Source organism: Emys orbicularis, chromosome 2, assembly GCF_028017835.1.
Source record: "Emys orbicularis isolate rEmyOrb1 chromosome 2, rEmyOrb1.hap1, whole genome shotgun sequence".
Lineage (NCBI taxonomy): Eukaryota > Metazoa > Chordata > Testudines > Emydidae > Emys > Emys orbicularis.
Genome location: NC_088684.1, coordinates 131125247 through 131144853, shown reverse-complemented (window position 1 = coordinate 131144853; position 19607 = coordinate 131125247). Strand labels below are relative to the sequence as shown.

Genomic DNA, 19607 nt, shown 5'->3' with positions numbered 1-19607 from the left:
ATTTACTTTACATACAACAATAGTTTAGTTATATATTATAGACTTCTAGAAAGAGACCTTCTAAAAACATTAAAATGTATGACTGGCACGCGAAACCTTAGAGTGAATAAATGACGACTCGGCACACCACTTCTGAAAGGCTGCCGACCCCTGTGCTAGAAGCAGAAATCACGGGGTGACGTTCTCTGGCCTGTGTGCTGCAGGAGGTCATACTAGATGGTTGCCATGTTCTCCCTCTGGCCTTAAAATCTCTATTCTTGGGGTACATTTGCTTTTGGAGCTGGAGGCGTGAATTCCAGCTGGAGGAGACATACCTGCACTAGATCTGATCGAGCTAGTGCACTAAAAATAGAGTGTAGCCACGGCAGTGTGAGTTGCGGGAGCAGCTAGCCACCCCCAGTATGTGCCTAGCATCTTGGATGGGAGTGTGTCCAGGTGGCTAGCCCAACTCGCAGTGCTGCTGCTACACTCTGCTTCTAGCTCCATCAAAGCTAGCATGGGTGTGTCTCCTGCAGCTCCAGCACAGGCTCTAGCTCCAAGCGTAGACGTACCCTGAAAAGCCGCAGCCTTAAAGACCAAACCTCAGGTACCAAGGGCCTGCCAGACAAAAGGAGGGATCAGCGCCGCTTCCCCTTTCGATGTGTGTTTGTTAAAGCTGAATTAATAGTGAAAACCCCATTTTTCAGCCTGGAGAAATAGCCAGCCCTCTCAGATTGATGGGGCAGGGATCAAAGAAGCTATTCAGTGCCTGCAAATCAGGTGGTTATTCCCCCTGCTGAGCTTTTAGTGCAAGCGAGTGGCACTGCTGAAGTCAGTCCTCTATTAACATATTTAATTGCCCTCTTGGTAACCTCTGGTGAATGATCTGGTGATGGTGACAGCAGCAGGTTCTGATGATGTAAACACAACTTACATCTCCAAATCGCCTGCCAAGCGGCTCCGATGGAGAACGATGATTTATGCACATCCCCGCCCGCTGTTCTCGTCCCCCTGCAGCTCTGAGAGCTGTACGGTGTAATCTAGCACTGAGCCAGACATAAATCACTTGATTAAAAGCTCTAACTAATTTAAAGGGGGATGGAGCTGATCAATTTAATTTACACAAGGAAATAGCAACAAACGGATGCTTTGAAAGGGGCTAGCGAATCACAAAGGAAACAGAATGGGTTTGAAAAGGGGGTGAGAGAGACAGCTTGGAGCCACCAGGCAGGCCAGGAAAAGTTCAGTGAGAGCTGCTCACATGCCCATTGGGTCTGGCACCTGATGAAGGGGCTAACACACCTCCTGCATCAGAACTGAAGACTCAAGCTGACAAGCAGCATCCTTGGCCAGAAGGTGAAACCAGCCGCATGGAGCAGTACCAGAGTTCAGAGCACCAGCAGGATTCATTTTCAACATACAGGTCCCTAGGTTTGCTTCGCTGGCAGCACAAACCTGTACTACAGCAAGCACTTCCCGTGGAATGCACCTCGCCCTGGCAGGAGTACACTGCAGTTAGATTATGCACAGCCTACCGCTCGGGCAGGGTTTCTTAGTCTAGAGCCAGGGCTGGACTCCACGGTTGAAAGTTCTGCGTGAATGTTTGCTAGAGGCAGGCAGCCAACTCAGCCAGTCCGGCCAGTCTCTTCTGAGGGCCTGAGGACGTGACAGTGTGGCCAAAACACCAGGGATTGAACCAGGCCCTCCACCACTAAACGCATGAGGTGCTACCGCTGGAGTGAAAGAGCCAAGTCCGTATAACTGTGTCCTGTAACAAACACCTTCTATGGTCTGTGATCAGCTAGGCCGGAGGGGAAGGAATGCATCTTCCAAAAACCTCCTTTTGCAGCCCCACGCTGGGCATGTGCTGCTGAAGGGACAGGATTAGCCATGAAGGTGAGGCCACATCTGGAGTTCTGTGTCCAGTTTTGGGCCCCACACTACAAGAAGGATGTGGAAAAATTGGAGAGAGTCCAGCGGAGGGCAACAAAAATGATCAGGGGGCTGGGACACATGACTTATGAGGAGAGGCTGAGGGAACGGGGGTTATTTAGTCTGCAGAAGAGAAGAATGAGGGGGGATTTGATAGCAGCCTTCAACTACCTGAAGGGGGGTTCCAAAGAGGATGGAGCTTGGCTGTTCTCAGTGGTGGCAGATGACAGAACAAGGAGTAATGGTCTCAAGTTGCAGTGGGGGAGGTTTAGGTTGGATATTAGGAAAAAACTTTTTCACTAGGAGGGTGGTGAAGCACTGGAATGGGTTACCTAGGGAGGTGATGGAATCTCCTTCCTTAGAGGTTTTTAAGGTCAGGCTTGACAAAGCCCTGGCTGGGATGATTTAGTTGGTGTTGGTCCTGCTTTGAGCAGGGGGTTGGACTAGATGACCCCCTGAGGTCTCTTCCAACCCTAATAGTCTATGATTCTATGAAACAGGCTCTTTTCTCCATCCTCAGCAGGGTGCGGTGGGTTTGGCTTTAGTGGGTCATTCATTTGACGGAAAGGATCTTGAAATCTCCTCCAAGACAGCCAGTGGAGCCTCCTTCGGCTCCTGTTTGCTGGGGGTTCCTTAGGAATCAGAGCTGAATTCCACAGCCCCGGCCAGCCATTTAAAACATTAAACTGTGATTCATGTAACACTTTGAGACAAACATTGCTAAATAAAGACGCTTTGCGCCATCCTCCATCCCTGTATCCTGTTTGGCGAGATGGAGACACCTTGCTATTTGTACAGCACCAATGGTTTGCGAGGTGATTTATGGACAAGTATCTGAGTGATGGTCCCCGTCCAAGGGGCTTATGGTGGAGACCAAGTGGGGAAGTGTAGGGAGCCCAACCTCTGCTGAGCCCAGTTCTAACCCCCCCAGAATGCCAGGACTGCGGTCTCCCTCAGGCTGACACCTTTCACCAGCTCTCAGCCCACGCCCACCCTGGGGCAGCCCCTGCCCCAAAAAGCATCGCCCTTCTGAGCCCAGCTGTCTTATTCTTTCCACCCACCCCAGCAGCCCCTTGTCCTGGGTTCTGTGTGCAAGCGCCTTATCGCATTTCAGCCTTTCAGCTGGGGAGGGTGAGCTCAGCTTTTGAGCTGGAGAAAGCACTCTGAATTTTCCAGCTCTGCGCGATCACCCGCCTGGTCCCAGCTGATGCGGCGAGTGACTCATGACTCAGCAATGCTGCGCTGAACCTGATGACACCAGTTCTGCGGGCGGCCAGATGTGAATGGCAGGCGCTCTGGAAGCCCAGGCCCCATTTTAAGGCCGTTTTCTAGGTTTTATCACCTCAAGACTCTCAACAGCTGAAATGCATTTCTCAGGCGTTGAACAATTTCTCAAGGCAGTGGGGTCAACTTTAAATCCAAACAGGCTGTGGTAACGCTGCGCAAATCAGGGCTGGCACCGTATTCATCCTCACAGGAGAAGGCAAAGCAAGAGGCAGGGAAATCTCAAGAATAGAATCCGCTTGATTATCGAAGCAGCTGGAATTTAAACGAGCGTCACAGGAGAGGTTTGGGCCCCCTCGAGCTGGAATCTAGGCTGGATTTGGAGTGTCTGCCAGCAACTTTTCAGCCTGTGTACAAACACTAGCCCCAATTCTTCCCCCTAGTCCCAGTGGCTTCAGGAGAGCTGGCTATGGAGCAGGGCGACAGGGAGCCCTGAACTCAATCCCCATTCAAATGACAGCCTCAGCATGGAGGAAGGTCATCGTGGATTTCCACAGCCCACCCATGTCCCACCAAACTTGAAAACGTGTCCTCTGCTCCCGGAGAAGTAAGTAGAGTGACGGTGTCTTTCTATCCCCCAACCACATTGGTTGTGTCACACTCACCACAATCTGCAACCCCCGCAGATGAGCCAGTGAACACACAGAGCAATGCGGTAGCCGTTTCCCAGTGCTGACCTAGCCAAAGGTTTTTCTGACTGGCTGGGGGAGGAAGAGCTTACCCCTGCCTGGGACAAAATGGCAGAGGGTGAGGACAACACCTTGGACAGAACGCCAGGACTATCAAGTGGAGCCAGGACTGCAGGATGCTCTGGAGTAACTCCCATCAGGTGTCACACATGCGTACCCCCAAAGGGCAAGTTATTGGGTCCCTCGTTCATCACATGTAGTGCCAGCCTGGTGCTAGCCAGGCCTCCCTCGGAGACTCCATCCTTCCAAGTCTGCCTGGCAAAGCTAGAAAATGCTCCTCTGCTCCTGGCAGAAAACTTGTCTACAGAGGAATATTCAGGAAAAGTGAGGTTTGTCCCCAGCTGCCGGGACACAGCAGCCTCTCCGAGCAGGATACCTGCCAGAGGAGAGCTCCCTTTGGGACATGCTATAGATTCATTCAATCAGTCCCTCTCTGCGCTACGCACAGATGACATGGGCACTGCCCAGGGAGCTACCATGGGAACCCAGATATACTAACTGCATTGCCTAGGAGTTAACTCTCCTCTGCTGTCAGCCCTTCACTCCAGAATCTCTTTCCCTACCACGCTGCCCTTTCCTTTTTGTCCTCTGGTGAACTTCTCCTGCCTTTGCCTCCACCGCTGACCTTCACTTGGCTTATTTGGCTTCTCTTCCAACTTGGCGCATCAGCTCGCTCACAGGGGCAATCCCACCAGGAGGGAGGTTTGGAGGTGGGAGAGAATGGGGTCACTGGGGCGGGAGTAGGGGGAAAGGGTTAGAGGTGGAGAGCAGGTGAGAGCCCTCAACCCAGTCAGGATTTACCCAGGACGATACGAAAGACTCATCCCTGCTGAATGTGACTGCCAAGTCGTGGTTTACCTTGTGGACCTGAGCACTCAGCGCCATTAATGGAGTTTATCCTCCCAACACGCCTGTCAGTTAACGTGACTCCTTATTCCTAGGGGAGGAAGAATGGTCCAGTGGCCAGGCCGATTTCCTGGTCTAGAGGACCCCAGAGCGGGAAGGTCACAGATCACCCATCTTCTCTGTGCAAAAAATCAGAAAGGCCTTGAAGAGGAGGGCGGAGGTTGGCAAATACATGCCGGCATTCATGCAGCTGTGCTTGGACAGGAACGTGACAGAGCAGAGATGGGGGGGGAGGGGTGTGTTTCGTCCAACATCAGTGTGTGTTTATTTTCTGTTTCCAATGTCCACACAATACTAAAACCATGCAGGTAAAAGGGAATTGATTTGAGTGACCAGCTGAGGCTGCTTGGAGCCCAATCTGTGGCTCAGTCTGGGGAGGGGCGCACAGAGCTCAGTGAGTCAGAGGCTTGTGACTGAGGTTCCGGCAGGGACGTAGTTAAAATTCCACGCTCAATTGGTCACATTTTAGTATTTAAACTCAAGCCCAGCTGTCCTGAGGATGAAGTTATTTCATAAGAGGAAGGCAGCACACATGGCTGTTGCCAAAACATCTGGTTACAGCCCATGGCTAATTCCTCCATTTGCTGCAGCAAGTCTAGCATCGAACTCTCTGACGGAGGAAAAACAAAAGGAAATAAAATTAATCCTTTGTAAAGAGCTCGAAGGCCCTGGGATGAAAAGCCCAGGGGGAGTGCAAACATGGACAAAGTCTCCCACTGCTCCTGTAGAGAGACACTGTGTTAGCCCTGTTTTACAAAGGGCAAACTGAGGCAGGGAGAATAAAGGGTCTTGACAGACCCAGGAATGGAACCCAGGAGTTCTGACCCATGTTCTGTTTGGTGTAGATTTGTCAATTGACAGAGATTGTGTTTTGGAATGGTGGGGTGCAAGAGGGGCTTTATAGCTAGAAAATGTGTGTGAATAACGCAGGTCCTCACCCTAACTGGTCAGATCTGGTCTCAATGGCAGGGGTGAGGCTCACCAGAACAGCAGAGGGACTCTGCCTCCTTTCTGGTGCACGAGAAGAGCACTGATTTAATCTCCTTGTAAAATGGGGCTATAACCATGTCTCACACTGTGTGAGAGGCCGGGGCAGATGACAGGAGAAGATGGAGCTTTTTTCTGCAGTACCATGGAACCCTGACCCAAGGGGAACTGTCTAGACACAGGTAGGCAATGTTTTCCATCAAAATATTTGTTGGATTAAATGTGTTTTTCTGACCAAGATGAACAATGGCTACCTTGTTATGGTTTTCCAATGAATGAAGCAGTGAAAAAAAATTCTGGGGAAATTTTGAAAAACCAATTTTTTAACAAAAAGTTTCCCCACAAAAAAACAACTAGTAATTTTTGACCCCAGCTAGAATTTTTCCTCCTAAAACTGGCACACAACATGTAAGCCAAAGTATAAAATCACGAGACTGCTCCCAATGACCTGGGGAACAATCAAGGGTGAAAGCATCCTAAGCCAATGCCTACCAGTCACCCGCACACAGGCTGGGAGAATGAGGGTCATCTGTCTCCGCCCTGGATTTCTCCAGTTGGTCCAAAGTTAGGTTAACTTTTCGCCCCCGCCCCAAGGGAAAATTGCCTTCTGCAGAGTTGGGCAGTGATCCCACAGCATAGGCTCAGCCAGTCAGGGACACAGAAAAGAAACCATGCTGAAACTCAAAACACACCACAAAGAGCAAAGCTAGAGGATTCACAATGACCCAGCAAGGGGAAGAGTTAGCAAGAAGATACTTGTTTGTGCAGATAGTCAACCAACACACCAAAACTGGGCAACGGGCTTTTGGCACGAGGTCCTAATGTGAACTCCGCCCCAGGCTGGGCTTGAGTATCTTTGTGGCTTACCTCGTAGCAGTTCGCCCCGTGTCTCCTGCTGCCTAGGAGTAACCCAGCCATCTCCTGACAAAGGTTTTACGTGCAGTACTCAGAGTCACCAGGCAGATGTTGATAGTTCTCCAGCAGCCACCGTCCAGTGTTTTTCAAACCCTTGTCAAGCTGCATTCCAATGGCAGAGCAAGGGGCCACTCCCAGGCCGGCTGCTGCTAGGCCAAGCGGAGCCCAAAGCCGAACAGAAGTGCCGTAGAAATCCGTTGATATCTATTAGTTATGCTCCCGTAGTGCCCATGGGCCCAATCAGGCTCATGGCTTGGCTGGGTGCTGTACAGACACACGAGGATACATTCCTTGCCCCAAAATACTAATTTTAACCCGCTTACCACACGTTCCTTTAAGACTGACTGTTGTTTTCTGTTGGCTCAGGTCAGAGCTGCCTCTCTGCTGACCCCCAGCCAACACCAAAGCAGGAGGCGGCAGCTACCGAGTCCTTGGCTGAGCGATTATGTCACCCAGCAGGCCAGCAGCAGAACCCAGGTGTCCTGTGGCCTAGCCACAAAGCCTTCCCCCAGAGGACCCAATGCAGCATCCTCCATTAGGACCTTCTGGAGCCCTGAAGTCTTTGCTCCATGCTCTCCTGGCTGTCTGAGAACCAGGGAATGCTCGGAAGGCCCCATATCAGGCTGAAGTGCTCAGAGCAGCCATACACATTCCCCCCCCCCCCCTCCCAATTTAATTTCTCCCAAAGCCAGGTAAAGGAGGTGGCCATATATACTCAAGAGTACTTGAAATCCAAAGGAGCAGCCTTTTCACCGGGTCGCAACTTGTGCAATGCCAATAGTAGCTGTGTCTGTACCCGTCCTCCTCCCTCCTGCCCCACCTCCCTGCTCACAAGGAATTAGAGAGCACACAAGCCGCCCAGAGAGACGCCTCCCACCGGAGCTGGTATAAACTGCAAGGCTGTATCAAAACCTCTTGGTTAAAGTCTTTAATAATTACAAGAATTCCAGATTCATTACAGAAGAGCTTAGAACAATAATATTTCTCCGTACAAAGGCAAAATAAACTTTTCAAGTAATAGCATCCGGGCTCTGGAGTTTGAAATGCCTGTGAGTGGGAGGGAAGGGCTCCTGCTCCTGGGTGTCTGCCACAGCACGAAGGCACCTTTCCCCCGGAGGAACTGCTCCAGGCGGCGAGAGGGTGGGGAATCTGGACTCGGCCTTCAGTGCCCGCAGCTAAGAGGGTGAATTTGCTGAACGCGGGTAATGTGGAGTTCAATGAAGTGCAAGGTCTGGCACAAGGAGAAGCCAATTAACGATGTGGCTTCGTGTAAAAAAAAAAAAAACAACAACAAAAATGCATTATTCCCTTCCGCAGCCCAAGCTAAGCGGCCCAGGTTTATCTCCATGCTAACCACAGCTGGGGTTTCCAATACAAGGCAGGGCTGGGGTTTCTAAGAACTGGAAGTGTCACTGGAAAAAGTATGTTCAAAGACACACAAAACCACTGGCCGAACTGTCCTTGCTGAGCCTCTGCAAGGAACCTCCCCCGGAACAAGGACAAGGACACCTCTTATTCTGCTTTGGAAGGGAGCTTCCTTTGGCCTTCCACTGGAGAGAAAGAATCTACAGAGCTCCTCCCTGCAGATCTCCTCAGCCACACCGTGTGGATGTACCAGGTGCGTTTAAGGCACTCAAGGAGTTCATTCGAGGAAGCAGAGCACCTCGCCAGGGTGGAGGAGAGACAGGGGCTCACCAGCCCCTGCACTCCGTGCTCTAGACCAAGGGCTGCAATCAGAGTGCATGGCAGGAGCAACGAGGAGCGGATTCAGAGACAGGGATGGGGAAAGATTGAAGCAGGCTTGGAGCGCGGCTGGAATGTACATTGCAAAGCAGGATCGGAGCTGGCTCAGTATTCCCTGCTCTCTCCACGCAAGGCACACAGCAGGGAACCAACTCAGCTACGACAAAGGCCTCCCCGACTCAGGGGTGGGGTGTGGGTTATTCACGCTTCCGACAAACGCCTCTAGCGATTGCTGGGAAAGGCGCTTTGCCCCTCCCCACACGGGCAGAGTCCCAGCTCTGTCACTGGCAGTGTCCTAAGCCCTCTGTTTAAAATACAGATCACAGTGGCTCTCCAGCACGTCGCTATGACACACTCACGCACCAATATGGTGATCCGAGTGCTTCACAAGCTGTGCCCAAGTCCAGAAGGGCCCCTCAGATCCAGAACCCAGCAGCAGATGCCAACAGAGGGATTTACATGGGGGTTGAGGAGTGAGAAGGCAGAAAAGGCCATTTATACAATGACAACATATTCCCAAAAGGCAGCAAACATTGTCATTAGTATTATTATTATTACTGTTTAATACAACCCCATATAAAACTGAAGCAGCAGCAATTTTTATTGAGGGACCTAAACTGAAATAGGTTTAGAACATAATTTAAAAAAATAAAAACAGCAAAAGTAGTAAAATATATGAACTTTTTTTTTTTATAGCAACTGATCTCTACCAGCCACTAGTAACTTACTACCAAACTGGTATATCTCTGGTAACAACCCTTTTAAAAAGACATGTAAATATATATTCATATTTATACATATTTGTAGCTATGTACACAAGATTTCTTTTTGTTTGTTTGTTTTTAGCACTGGTATATTTGGCTGCTTCCTCCACTATCAGTACTGAGCCGGGGTATATGCTGCGTCTGGCCAGTTCCAACGTACCATGTGTTTGGTCAGCAAAGCAAATTAGCATTGGAATTAATAAGCCATTGGCCAGTCTTCAAACCATCTCACATAGCAATAACCACCCAGCTAGGGTTCCCGCAGCATCCAAGACAGAGATGCTTCTAACGTATTACGATTTCCCAGCCTGCACTTCTTCACTGCTGGTGGAGCTGCACTCAGTACTGGCATTAGCTTATGGAGCTGTCGAAGTTTGGATCGCGTGGGTTTGCAAGTATAAAAGAACACAAGGATAGCCCAGGTTTCCATGTCCTCCTCCTTGGGAATGTCAGTCTGTCAATCCCTTGCAAAGAAGGGAATGCACATTATTGACTGGTTCCAGCTCGCAGCTGGTTCTCTGTCTGGCCACTGGCCAAAGAGTGGGGTTCAGTTTTAGTCCACTGGAACTATTCAAGCACAGATTTCATGGAAGGGAAATAAAAAACAAACCTTTGAGGTGCAGACAGTTCACAGCTAAGGTGGCTGGTGAAGCTGGCATGGGACATCGGTGGATTTGGTGATGGGAGATGTGTCTTAGAAATCCTTTACGCAATAGCTAAAAGTGATGGATGGCTGCACAGACAGCTTCCTGGCAGCAGCCTGGATAGCAGAGACGCATGCAAACACACACGCACACACACAGAGTTGTCAGTCTGTTGCATGGAAGTCCCAGCCTCAGCGTCGTTTAAGTCCACCGTTGGCGTGCTGATGCGGGTACTTGGGAAGACAAGGTTCGTCTGGAAGGGGATCATGGGAAAAAACTGAGTCCTCCCCCGAGGAACAGGTGGAGCTGCGGGTGTCTGGGAAACTGGGAGAATACTGGTCCAGCGGCATGGAAAGATCCAGGTATTCCTGGAGGGGACAAAATCCCAGGGACACAGCTCAGACCAAGAATCCGGAACCCAGGTTAGAAGAGGCCATGCAGTGAGCACACTACACTAAAGAAACAAGCAGAGCCGCGCCAGGAACCTCAGTTCCCCCATACGCGAGGGAACCTTTGCCCTAGTGGGCAGGGGAGGCATGGGCATGGAACTCCCAACGATACCCACAGGCACCAGCAACCACTCTGCATGGAGCCAACAACTCCAGCTCGCTCACTTCTGGACTGAGGGTGCCAAGTGGGGGCAAATGATGCAGAGACTCTGAATTTGAAAGTCTCCCCATAAAGATGGCTACGGGAGAGTTTTATTCTGGAACAGGCATAGAATCATAGCACTGGAAGGGACCTCGTGAGGTCATCTAGTCCAGTCCCCTGCACTCATGGCAGGACTAAGGATTATCTAGACCATCCCTGACAGGTGTTTGTCTAACTTGCTCTTTATTCCAGTGCTTAACCACCCTGACAGTTAGGAAGTTTTTCCTAATGTCCAACCTAAACCTCCCTTGCTGCAATTTAAGCACATTGCTTCTTGTCCTATCCTCAGGGGTTAAGAAGAACAATTTTTCTCCCTCCTCCTTGTAACAACCTTTTATGTACTTGAAAACTGTTATCATGTCCCATCTCAGTCTTCTCTTCTCCAGACTAAACAAACCCAATTTTTTCAATCTTCCCTCATAGGTCATGTTTTCTAGACCTTTAATAATTTTTGTTGCTCTTCTCTGGACTTTCTCTGGTTTGTCTACATCTTTCCTGAAATGTGGTGCCCAGAACTGGACACAATACTCCAGTTGAGGCCTAATCAGCACGGAGTAGAGGGGAATAATTACTTCTTGTGTCTTGCTTACAACACTCCTGCTAATACATCCCAGAATGATGTTTGGTTTTTTTGCAACAGTGTTACACTGTTGACTCCTATTTAGCTTGTGGTCCACTATGACCCCCAGATCCCTTTCCGCAGTACTCCTTCCTAGGCAGTCATTTCCCATTTTGTATGTGTGCAATTGATTGTTCCTTCCTAAATGGAGTACTTTGCATTTGTCCTTATTGAATTTTATCCTATTTACTTCAGACCATTTCTCCAGTTTGTCCAGATCATTTTGAATTACAATCCTATCCTCCAAAGAATTTGCAATGCCTTCCAGTTTGGTATCATCCACCAACTTTAGAAGTGTACTCTCTATGCCATTATCTAAATCATTGATGAAAATATTGAACAGAACCAGACCCAGACCTGATCCGTGCAGGACCCCACTTGATATGCTATTCCAGCATGATTGTGAACCACTGATAACTACTCTCTGGGAATGGTTTTCCAACCAGTTTTGCATCCACCGTATAGTAGCTCCATCTGGGTTGCATTTCCCTAGTTTGTTTATGAGAAGGTAATGTGAGACAGTATCAAAAGCTTTACTAAAGTCAAGATATACCATATCTACTGCTTCCCCACTATCCACAAGGCTTGTTACCCTGTCAAAGAAATCTATCAGGTTGATTTGACACAATTTGTTCTTGACAAATCCATGCTGACTGTTACTTATCACCTTATTATCTTTTAGGCGTTTGCAAATTGATTGCTTAATTATTTGCTCCATGTCTTACCTGGTTGGAGGTCATGGCCACGATCCTATCCAAGTCTTCTACCAGCTGCTTAAAGGTGGGTCTCTGGGATGGGACTGCGTGCCAGCAATCTCGCATCATCATGTATCTGGAAACAGAGGAGTAGGAGGAGACTGAACAAGTGTCCTGGGGACAATTCCTAGCTGGCTAGTCTATCTGCTAGAGCCCAGGACACAGGACCTGGCCAGCAGCAGCTCCAAACCTGAGTGAAACGGAGCAGGGTGCAACCAGCCCACCACAAAGCTACAGCCCTCGGGGCTTCTGGCTCCTCACACAGATCAAAATGGAGGGCAGCACATGGGGAGCTGCTGTATCCTTGGGGGTGTGCGTTGGTGGGAGGGACTCTGTGGGTCACCCAGGCTGCAGTGAGCCAGCGGGCCGCACCTTGGGCCAGGACAGAATCAGAGAAGATGTTATTTTTCAGGATTAGCGTTAATCCTTTTCATTAAAAGAAGATGAACCCCCCACCCCAGGCTGGGTACCCTGCGAAGGACACTGTGGCTTGTTCTAAGAGGAGGATATAACTAAAGACTAAGTTAGTCCCTGCTTTGGGGTCAAGCTGGGATTCTCTCTTGGAAGATGTTGATTATTGCAAACAGATTTAGCTGAGATTTCTGCAGGGCTGGGAACTGCTGGGAAAATAACTCGGAACATCTGCCATTGCCCACAACGTGCCCCTGCCACTCAGCTCTCGGCGGTGCTGCTTGCACTGCTGAGGAGGCTGACTTTTAATATGGTCTCTGCCGATCTCCGCAATAAAACCCTTAGGTGTTTTGCTGAGCTCTGGCTTTGCTGCAGCCCCAGGATCCTGGGCTGGAGGAAGGGACATAAAACAAATGGGTGAAAGTCCAGCAAGGAGCAGTATAGAAAGGACACAGATTAGGAAGAGGAGCTGGAACAAGCCGGGCAGGGTCAGGGCCAAGGAGAGAGCTCCGTCCCCAGATCCATCAACAAACATTGAACAGAGGATAGAAAGAGCCGAAGTGGCAGCAGGAGAAATGTAGGTTTTATAGGAGGAAGTAAAGCAGCGATCTGTGAACAGGCTAGGGATGGCACAGGCTGCCAGACGAGGGGAAGGAATGGCCATCGCTGGAGACACTTGAAGCTGAGACGAGAAGTCAGGGAGGGGACTTCTGCCATCAGCACGTTCCTGGAGGCTCATCTTCTAACTCTGAGTTCTGGAAAAGATTCCCCTCCTCTCCTCGTTTTTCCAAGGCTGTTTATTTTAAGGACATGTCCAGCTAACAAACCACCAGCCAATGTGACTAGCAATAAGGATGCTGGGCCGAAAGCTGCTTCCGCGCTGGGGCAGCCAGGGGAACCAAGTTAATCTAAATCAAAACCCTGCAGCAGCCCAGAGCCTCTCCTTCCTCAGAACCACACAGCTCAGAGTTCTGGTCTGAATCAAGAACCCAAGGCTTGCCAGTGGGCTCTAAGGGCTTGTCTACACATGGGGAGTTAGTCCCAATTAACTCCATGTGTAGATGCCCTTATTCTGGAATAATAATATTCCAAATTAGCTTAATCCACTTCCCCAGCTTTAAATTCACACCCTACTTTATTCTGGATTAACTGTCATGTGCTGACAATCCCTAAATCCATTTCACCTGACACTCATCTGTCAGTGAGGGTCCTGGCACAAAGCAGGGGGAGGGGACAGGTAACATCAGTCAGGACTCTGCATCTCCTTCCCCACCCCAGCTTTGCTCCCTGGCAGAGAGCTGCACTTACAGCTCATTGGTGCAGTTGCTGGGCTTGTCCATTCTGTGGCCTTCTTTCAACAACTTGAAGAGCTCCTCAACGGGCACCCCGGGGTACGGCGAGCCACCCAGTGTGAAGATCTCCCACAGCAGCACGCCGAAGGACCACCTGCTCCAGAAACAAAAACACTGTATCAAAAAGGCACAGCTCCCACCACAACACCACCTTGCAACCCATCCCTCTGCCTGACACACAGCTCCTCTGGGCAGCTGCAGACACAGAAAGGGGAGAACGCCTGTGCCACCAGTGTGCATCACTAGCTCACAAGAACAACACCAGTGCTACCCACTGACAACACAACACCCTGGGTCCATCTGGCGCAGCGGAAGTAAGTCACAGTCCTAGTGCACTACGCCTTGCCCCTTGTTAGGACACCAAGGCCACGGTTTGCATAAGTGATTAGTGATTTTGGGTGTCCAACTTGACATATCTTAAAGGGGCCTGTTATTCAGAAAACGCTGAGCACCCATGCTGTGAAAATCAGGCCCCTGCAAGATGTCTCAGGCTGGGCATCCAAAAATCGCTGGGCTCTTGTGAAAAACCTTCGCCCAAGTGCCAAATTCAGCTTCCAGTTCCACTAGTGCAAGCGGGCCGGCTTCGACAGCCTCACAGGAGGCAGCTGAGAGCAGAATGTAGCCTCCAAATGTTCGGCGTCAGAAGGCATCGGACAGGAGAGAGTTTAAAAGCTTTCGATGACTTAAAAGATCTTCGCAGGAAAGTGAAGAGCTGGGATTAGCAGCTCTAATTCAGTGGCATTTGGAAGACAAACAAGCCCTGCTCATGACAATTATTGTTTCATTCGATTAAGATGAATCACATCTGGGGCTTTTCACCTTTGGGAAAATACTCAACACAAAGGAGGCTTATGGAGAGGCTGCTTGGCAGGCCGATGGCTAAATATGAAGGGGAGACATGCAGACAGGGTCCCACCACGATGTGATACAGCAGGTGTGCTGGGAGAGCAATGTGGATGGGTCAGCGATATGGTGCTTCCTTCGGAGTCCAGCTGCACATCTGTGTTTGCAGTGGAGAACGCTCAGCACATTGGAAAGAGGCGGGTGTTATCCATGAGAGAGGGGAGAGGAAAAACAGTTCCCTGGAACAGTGATTTTGGTACAGACCCTCCCACAACCCAGATGGCCCTAATCTAGTCTATCATTTGAATTGTGCCTAGGCACGCATAGCCATGCAAGGACCATGCTGTGACACAGAGACCTCCTCATGGCTGGCAGGAGCAGTGGGGTACTCACACGTCGCTCTGATGGGTGTATATTCGGTCGAACAAGGCCTCCGGTGCCATCCACTTCACTGGTAAGCGACCCTGGAATGCAGGAAAGCCCCCACCTGAATTCAGCCTCCAGAGGAAAAGCAGGCATGATGCAGTTACAGAGGGGAGGCTAACATACCTTCCACAGACACCCAGCCTCGGTACATGGCACCCTGGGCAATGCCAGCAAGGGCGTCATGACACCGACGCTGGGCAAGTCTCTTTGGCAAAGAGGGACCTTCGTCCTGGGTAAAAGGGACAGACGATGTCTAGTGCTCCATCCCCGAGGGCTTTACAGACGATCACCCACCACCAAAATGCAGCCTCCCCCGGGGGGAAAATGGCAGCTGTCTAACATCTTTCTCCTAACTAGTTAGTGCCGCCACTCTTGTGAGAAAGGCCAGGGAGCGTTCCATGATCACACGTGTTCGGGACCTTGGCACCAGGAGGAGAAACTCGGGGCCTTCTCTCTCCCAGCCCCGAGACTTCATCCGCCTTGGGAACATAGAACGGCCTTCTCATTGCCATGGCAACTGAGTGGTGTGGGAGGCAGAGGGCGAGGAGAGAGGGCAGACTGGGGGGAGAACAAAGGGAGCAGAGGGCACGCTGCCCACCAGGCAGACGTCATTCTGCTGTTACAGTACCGAGGAGAATCTCTCTCTATGTATATGGCAGCCCATGCTCAGAGAGCTCGGGACTCCGGTACAGACACCACCCTAGAAAGTCTCCAGCCAAGCTATAAATATTGGCAGCGGCCTCAGGAAAAACCTGCTAGCTCTAAAGCGGAGCTTCAGCACGTTCCCCTTCCCCCACTGCACCACTCACATTAGTCGTCTTCTTGTAGTAATCTATGTGGTGGATGTCCCGGGCCAGGCCGAAGTCTGCGATCTTCATCACATTGTCTTCCGTCACCAGGACGTTCCTGGCAGCCAGGTCTCTGTGGATGCACTGAAGAGAATGGAGATCCCGTTAGGCCGGGGGGTTCCTCTGCTGCATTGGCTGGCATGTTAGCAAAGACACTGAACTACCCGCCAGTCTTCAAAGGGCCACAGCCATGATCCCAGAGCACAAACCACGGTCAGCAAGGGGGGAGCCAGGTGCCAAGCCCTAATCCCTTCCTGGCCAAGGCAAGGTGGGAATCTCTAGAGCCCCTTTCTCTTACTGCTGATGTACGTGCAGCGGGCAGGGCTCCTCCAGCATTGTTAGAGTGATCTTTCAAGCATTATAAACGTGTCCTGATTCCAGAGAGAACGCAGGTAACAGGGGTTTCATTTCAGTAATTACCTCCTTCGCTCCAGCCTCACTTCCGCTCCAGCTAGGGGTGTGCGGAGATGGACTCAGTGCCATTGTATTGCTTGGCTTTTAATTTTCAACATGCTGGGGAAAGAGGCCAGATCCGCAGCCCTGAACAGCTAAGATTGCTGCTTGTCCGCAGAGCCTGGACAGACGGTACGGTGGCATTCACAGGCTCCAGGCAAGGTCCTCGGCTCTGTTCGGGGACAGGCCTCTAGAGGGAGAAGGAGTTCGGTCTTCACGGCTCCCTCGGCCTTTCAGTGGCAAAGGGGCCAGTTAGTGACAGCTGCAGGGGTGGGTTTGGGGATCCTGGGATCGAGAGCCCAGCACCACCTGAATTTTCAGTCACAGTGGCTGTTTTCATCACTTCGGGTGGATTCAGACTAGGAACCCAGGGCCTCCATTGACTGGGTCAGGCCCATAGAGGTGCCCGATCACCACTCCTCTGCGCTCCCCAGGCCCTGAGAGGGACGGGGGTTCTGCGAGTGCTCCCCCAGGGATGGAGCTCGCAACCACTGCTCACCTTTTTGGATGCCAGATATTCCATCCCCCTGGCCACCTGGTATGCGCAGGACACCAGGTCCTTAAAGGAGAGCTGCTCCTCAGGGAGGTGGGTCGGGTTGTAGCAGTATTCCATGCCGGGGGGCCGCCGGGCCTGCAGGTACTCCCGCAGGTTGCCTTTGGACGCATACTCCACGATCACATAGAGTGGACCTAAGGCAAACGGGAGGGGACAAAGCCAAGCGTCTCAGGCTTTGGGCTTGGATGCACAGGACACATGGCTGCATGGGCATTTAAGCTGTGTATTGTGCACATGCACAAGCCCTTCAGAACCCCATGACTGCGAAGTGTCTGTCTGAGGGGCGCCTGTGGGCTTGGGCAGGGGTTTCAAACAGGGGAACCCTGCAGCAGCTGACCCACAGCAAGGAATCAAGGTCTCTGCTCAGAACAGAGCTCAGGCATCTTGCTTGCGTATGTACACACCCCCATGTCCCCAGCACACTCTCACACACATACACATACCACTTCTTTGGCAAATCAGAAGCTGCTCCTCTGACGTGTGAGGGGAAGAACTGGCCCTGCTCCTGCTCTGTGGTGAGCCAGCCGCACTCCAAGCCAGAAAATCACATAACAAAAACAAACCCAGGCCCACATACAGGCTGGGTGTGACGTGACTCATGCAACCCCAGGGCTCTGAACAGCTCCGGCCATGTGAAAAAAAACCCACCCTGCTCCACTCTTCCCCACCGCCGATATCAAGTGAGCTGTGTGCGTGCGCATATGCACAACCGTGCCTGCATAAATACCTCACAGAGGCTTTCAGGCACGGCGTGCCTTCCGTTCCTTCAGGCCCAAACACAGAGAGACTCTAGAAATGGCCAGACAACTCTGACCCCACTAGCGTTTGCCAGGAGAGGTGCCTCCTTGCCAGCCACACACTCCCCCTGGTCTTCATATGAAGAGTCATACTGGGTCAGACCAAAGGTCCATCTAGCCCAGTAGTCTGTCTTCCAATAGTGGCCAATGCCAGGTGCCCCAGAGGGAATGAACAGAACACGTAATCATCAAGTGATCCATCCCCTGCCGCCCATTCCCAGCTTCTGGCAAACAGGCTAGGGACACCATCCCTGCCATTCACTGGGGACTGGCCCATTCAGACAGCTCTGGGATGGCCAAAAAACCCCATTTTCAAAACTCATCTGGATTAAAGTCCCTGTATCTTTCCACCTCTACAACCTCACCCTGGAGGCCCACGCTACCCCCAGCATTCTTGCTGTCCTAGCAGAGAAGCAGTTTGCTGGAGTTTCAGCCATGCACAGAGAACTTACCATCCTGAGTGCAGGCTCCCAGGAGGTTGATGATGTTCTTGTGCTTGCCAATCATTTTCATCATCTCCATCTCAGATATCAGGTCAGATAAATCCTTCTCCGTAGCATCAGCTTAAAGCACAAAGAAAGGCACAGGTCATGTTTGTTCAGGCTGGGTTAAGCTAAAGCGAGGCCTAGAACTAAGTCTGCAGCAGCATCCGTTAGGTAGCTTTAGATTTAGACTTGGTTTTCTCTGTCCTCCTCCTTGGCAGAGATGCAGAGCACTCGCACAGTGTACGTACAGGCATATCTCGAGGTAGCCCCAGCAGAACGATTTCACCTCCGAAGTGCTGCAGTATTCACAGCTAAACCAGCATTCTCAGGTTCATCTCCCTTTCCAGGACTGGGTGGGTTAGGGTAGTTGGGTATTTCTCCCCAGCCACCTCCCAGGTGGAGTGACAGAGACTGAGCTCAAGTGAGAAAGGCGCTCAGATAGCAGTGACAAGCATGGCATAGATTAACGAGGTACATCAGATAGAGTGAAATCTGTACAAGAGACTTTCCTTACAGGCATTCTCCGGCCTTAAGGGACCACCCACAGCATCCCCATACACGCAGTATAATTCTTCTCTACCTTTATTTGCAGGCCCCTTCCACGAAGCAACCAGTTTTTATTGCCCTTTTTGTCACTCAAAACCAGGGCCGGCTCCAGGCACCAGCTTGGCAAGCAGGTGCTTGGGGCGGCCACTCCGGAGAGGTGCGGCACGTCCAGCTATTCGGCGGCAATTCGGCGGACAGTCCCTCACTCCCACTCGGAGCGAAGGACCTCCCGCCGAATTGCCGCCGCAGATCACGGCTTTTTTTTTTTTTTTTTTTTTGGCTGCTTGGGGCGGCAAAAACCCTGGAGCCGGCCCTGCTCAAAACAGAGATTGCTGGAGAAGCTATTACATTGTGCAGGGTGATTCCATCAGAGCAGCCGCTGGGGAGCACCCAGCTCTCCCTGGGCAGCATGTGCTGCTGCAGGGCTGAACTGCAGAGGGTCTGGATAAGCGAATGCTGGCTCGAGGGGAGAGCAAACTGGGCGTGAAAGGCTATTCCTTGGCTGTACAAGGAAGGTGCTGTGCAGCCTTTGGCCATGGCTACGCTCCGGGCCTCAAGCTATCGCTCTGGGACAGCCGCTGGGAATGCAGAGTCAGAAGCTCGTCTTGAAAAAAACCCAACCAATAAACCTAATGATAAACTTGCTCAGTTGGGGCCCAATCCAACAACTCCCATTGGTTTCAGTGGGAGTGAGACGAGGCCCTTCTGGAACACAGGGCTGGACCAGGCCAGGCCTCCAGCAAACATGCACAGTCCGCCTGTCTCCCCGCCCCAAGGTACATTTCCCAAAGTCAGCAGGATTGATGCTAGCCTGAACTGAGACCGACTCAGAGAGACAGCTGCAAAGCTGGGAAAAACCCTGCAGTGCCTATAGCCACTACTTACACTTCAGCATCTTGACTGCCACTTTAGTCACTCGGTTTGGCTTGTCCTTGTCCAGGCCGATGGCTTCAGCGAGAACCACCTGCCCAAAGCAGCCTTCACCCAGAGGCTTACCCAGGATGAGCCTAGATGAAAGGAGA

General features: G+C 51.2%; 1 protein-coding gene across 4 annotated transcripts in view; it reads right to left on the bottom strand.

The window, feature by feature from the left end:
• Nucleotides 1–10034: 10034 nt before the first annotated feature.
• Nucleotides 10035–19607, bottom strand: part of FGFR1 (fibroblast growth factor receptor 1) — a 60919-nt gene continuing 51346 nt past the window's right edge. For all 4 annotated transcript variants that reach the window (XM_065398236.1, XM_065398238.1, XM_065398239.1 and 1 more), the window contains 8 exons: nt 19471–19592; nt 18007–18117; nt 16701–16891; nt 15710–15832; nt 14868–14938; nt 13588–13725; nt 11839–11944; nt 10035–10211 (listed from right to left, as the gene is read on the bottom strand). In XM_065398236.1, coding sequence (XP_065254308.1) covers nt 10035–10211; nt 11839–11944; nt 13588–13725; nt 14868–14938; nt 15710–15832; nt 16701–16891; nt 18007–18117; nt 19471–19592 — 1039 coding nt within the window. The remainder of the gene's footprint in view (nt 10212–11838; nt 11945–13587; nt 13726–14867; nt 14939–15709; nt 15833–16700; nt 16892–18006; nt 18118–19470; nt 19593–19607) is intronic.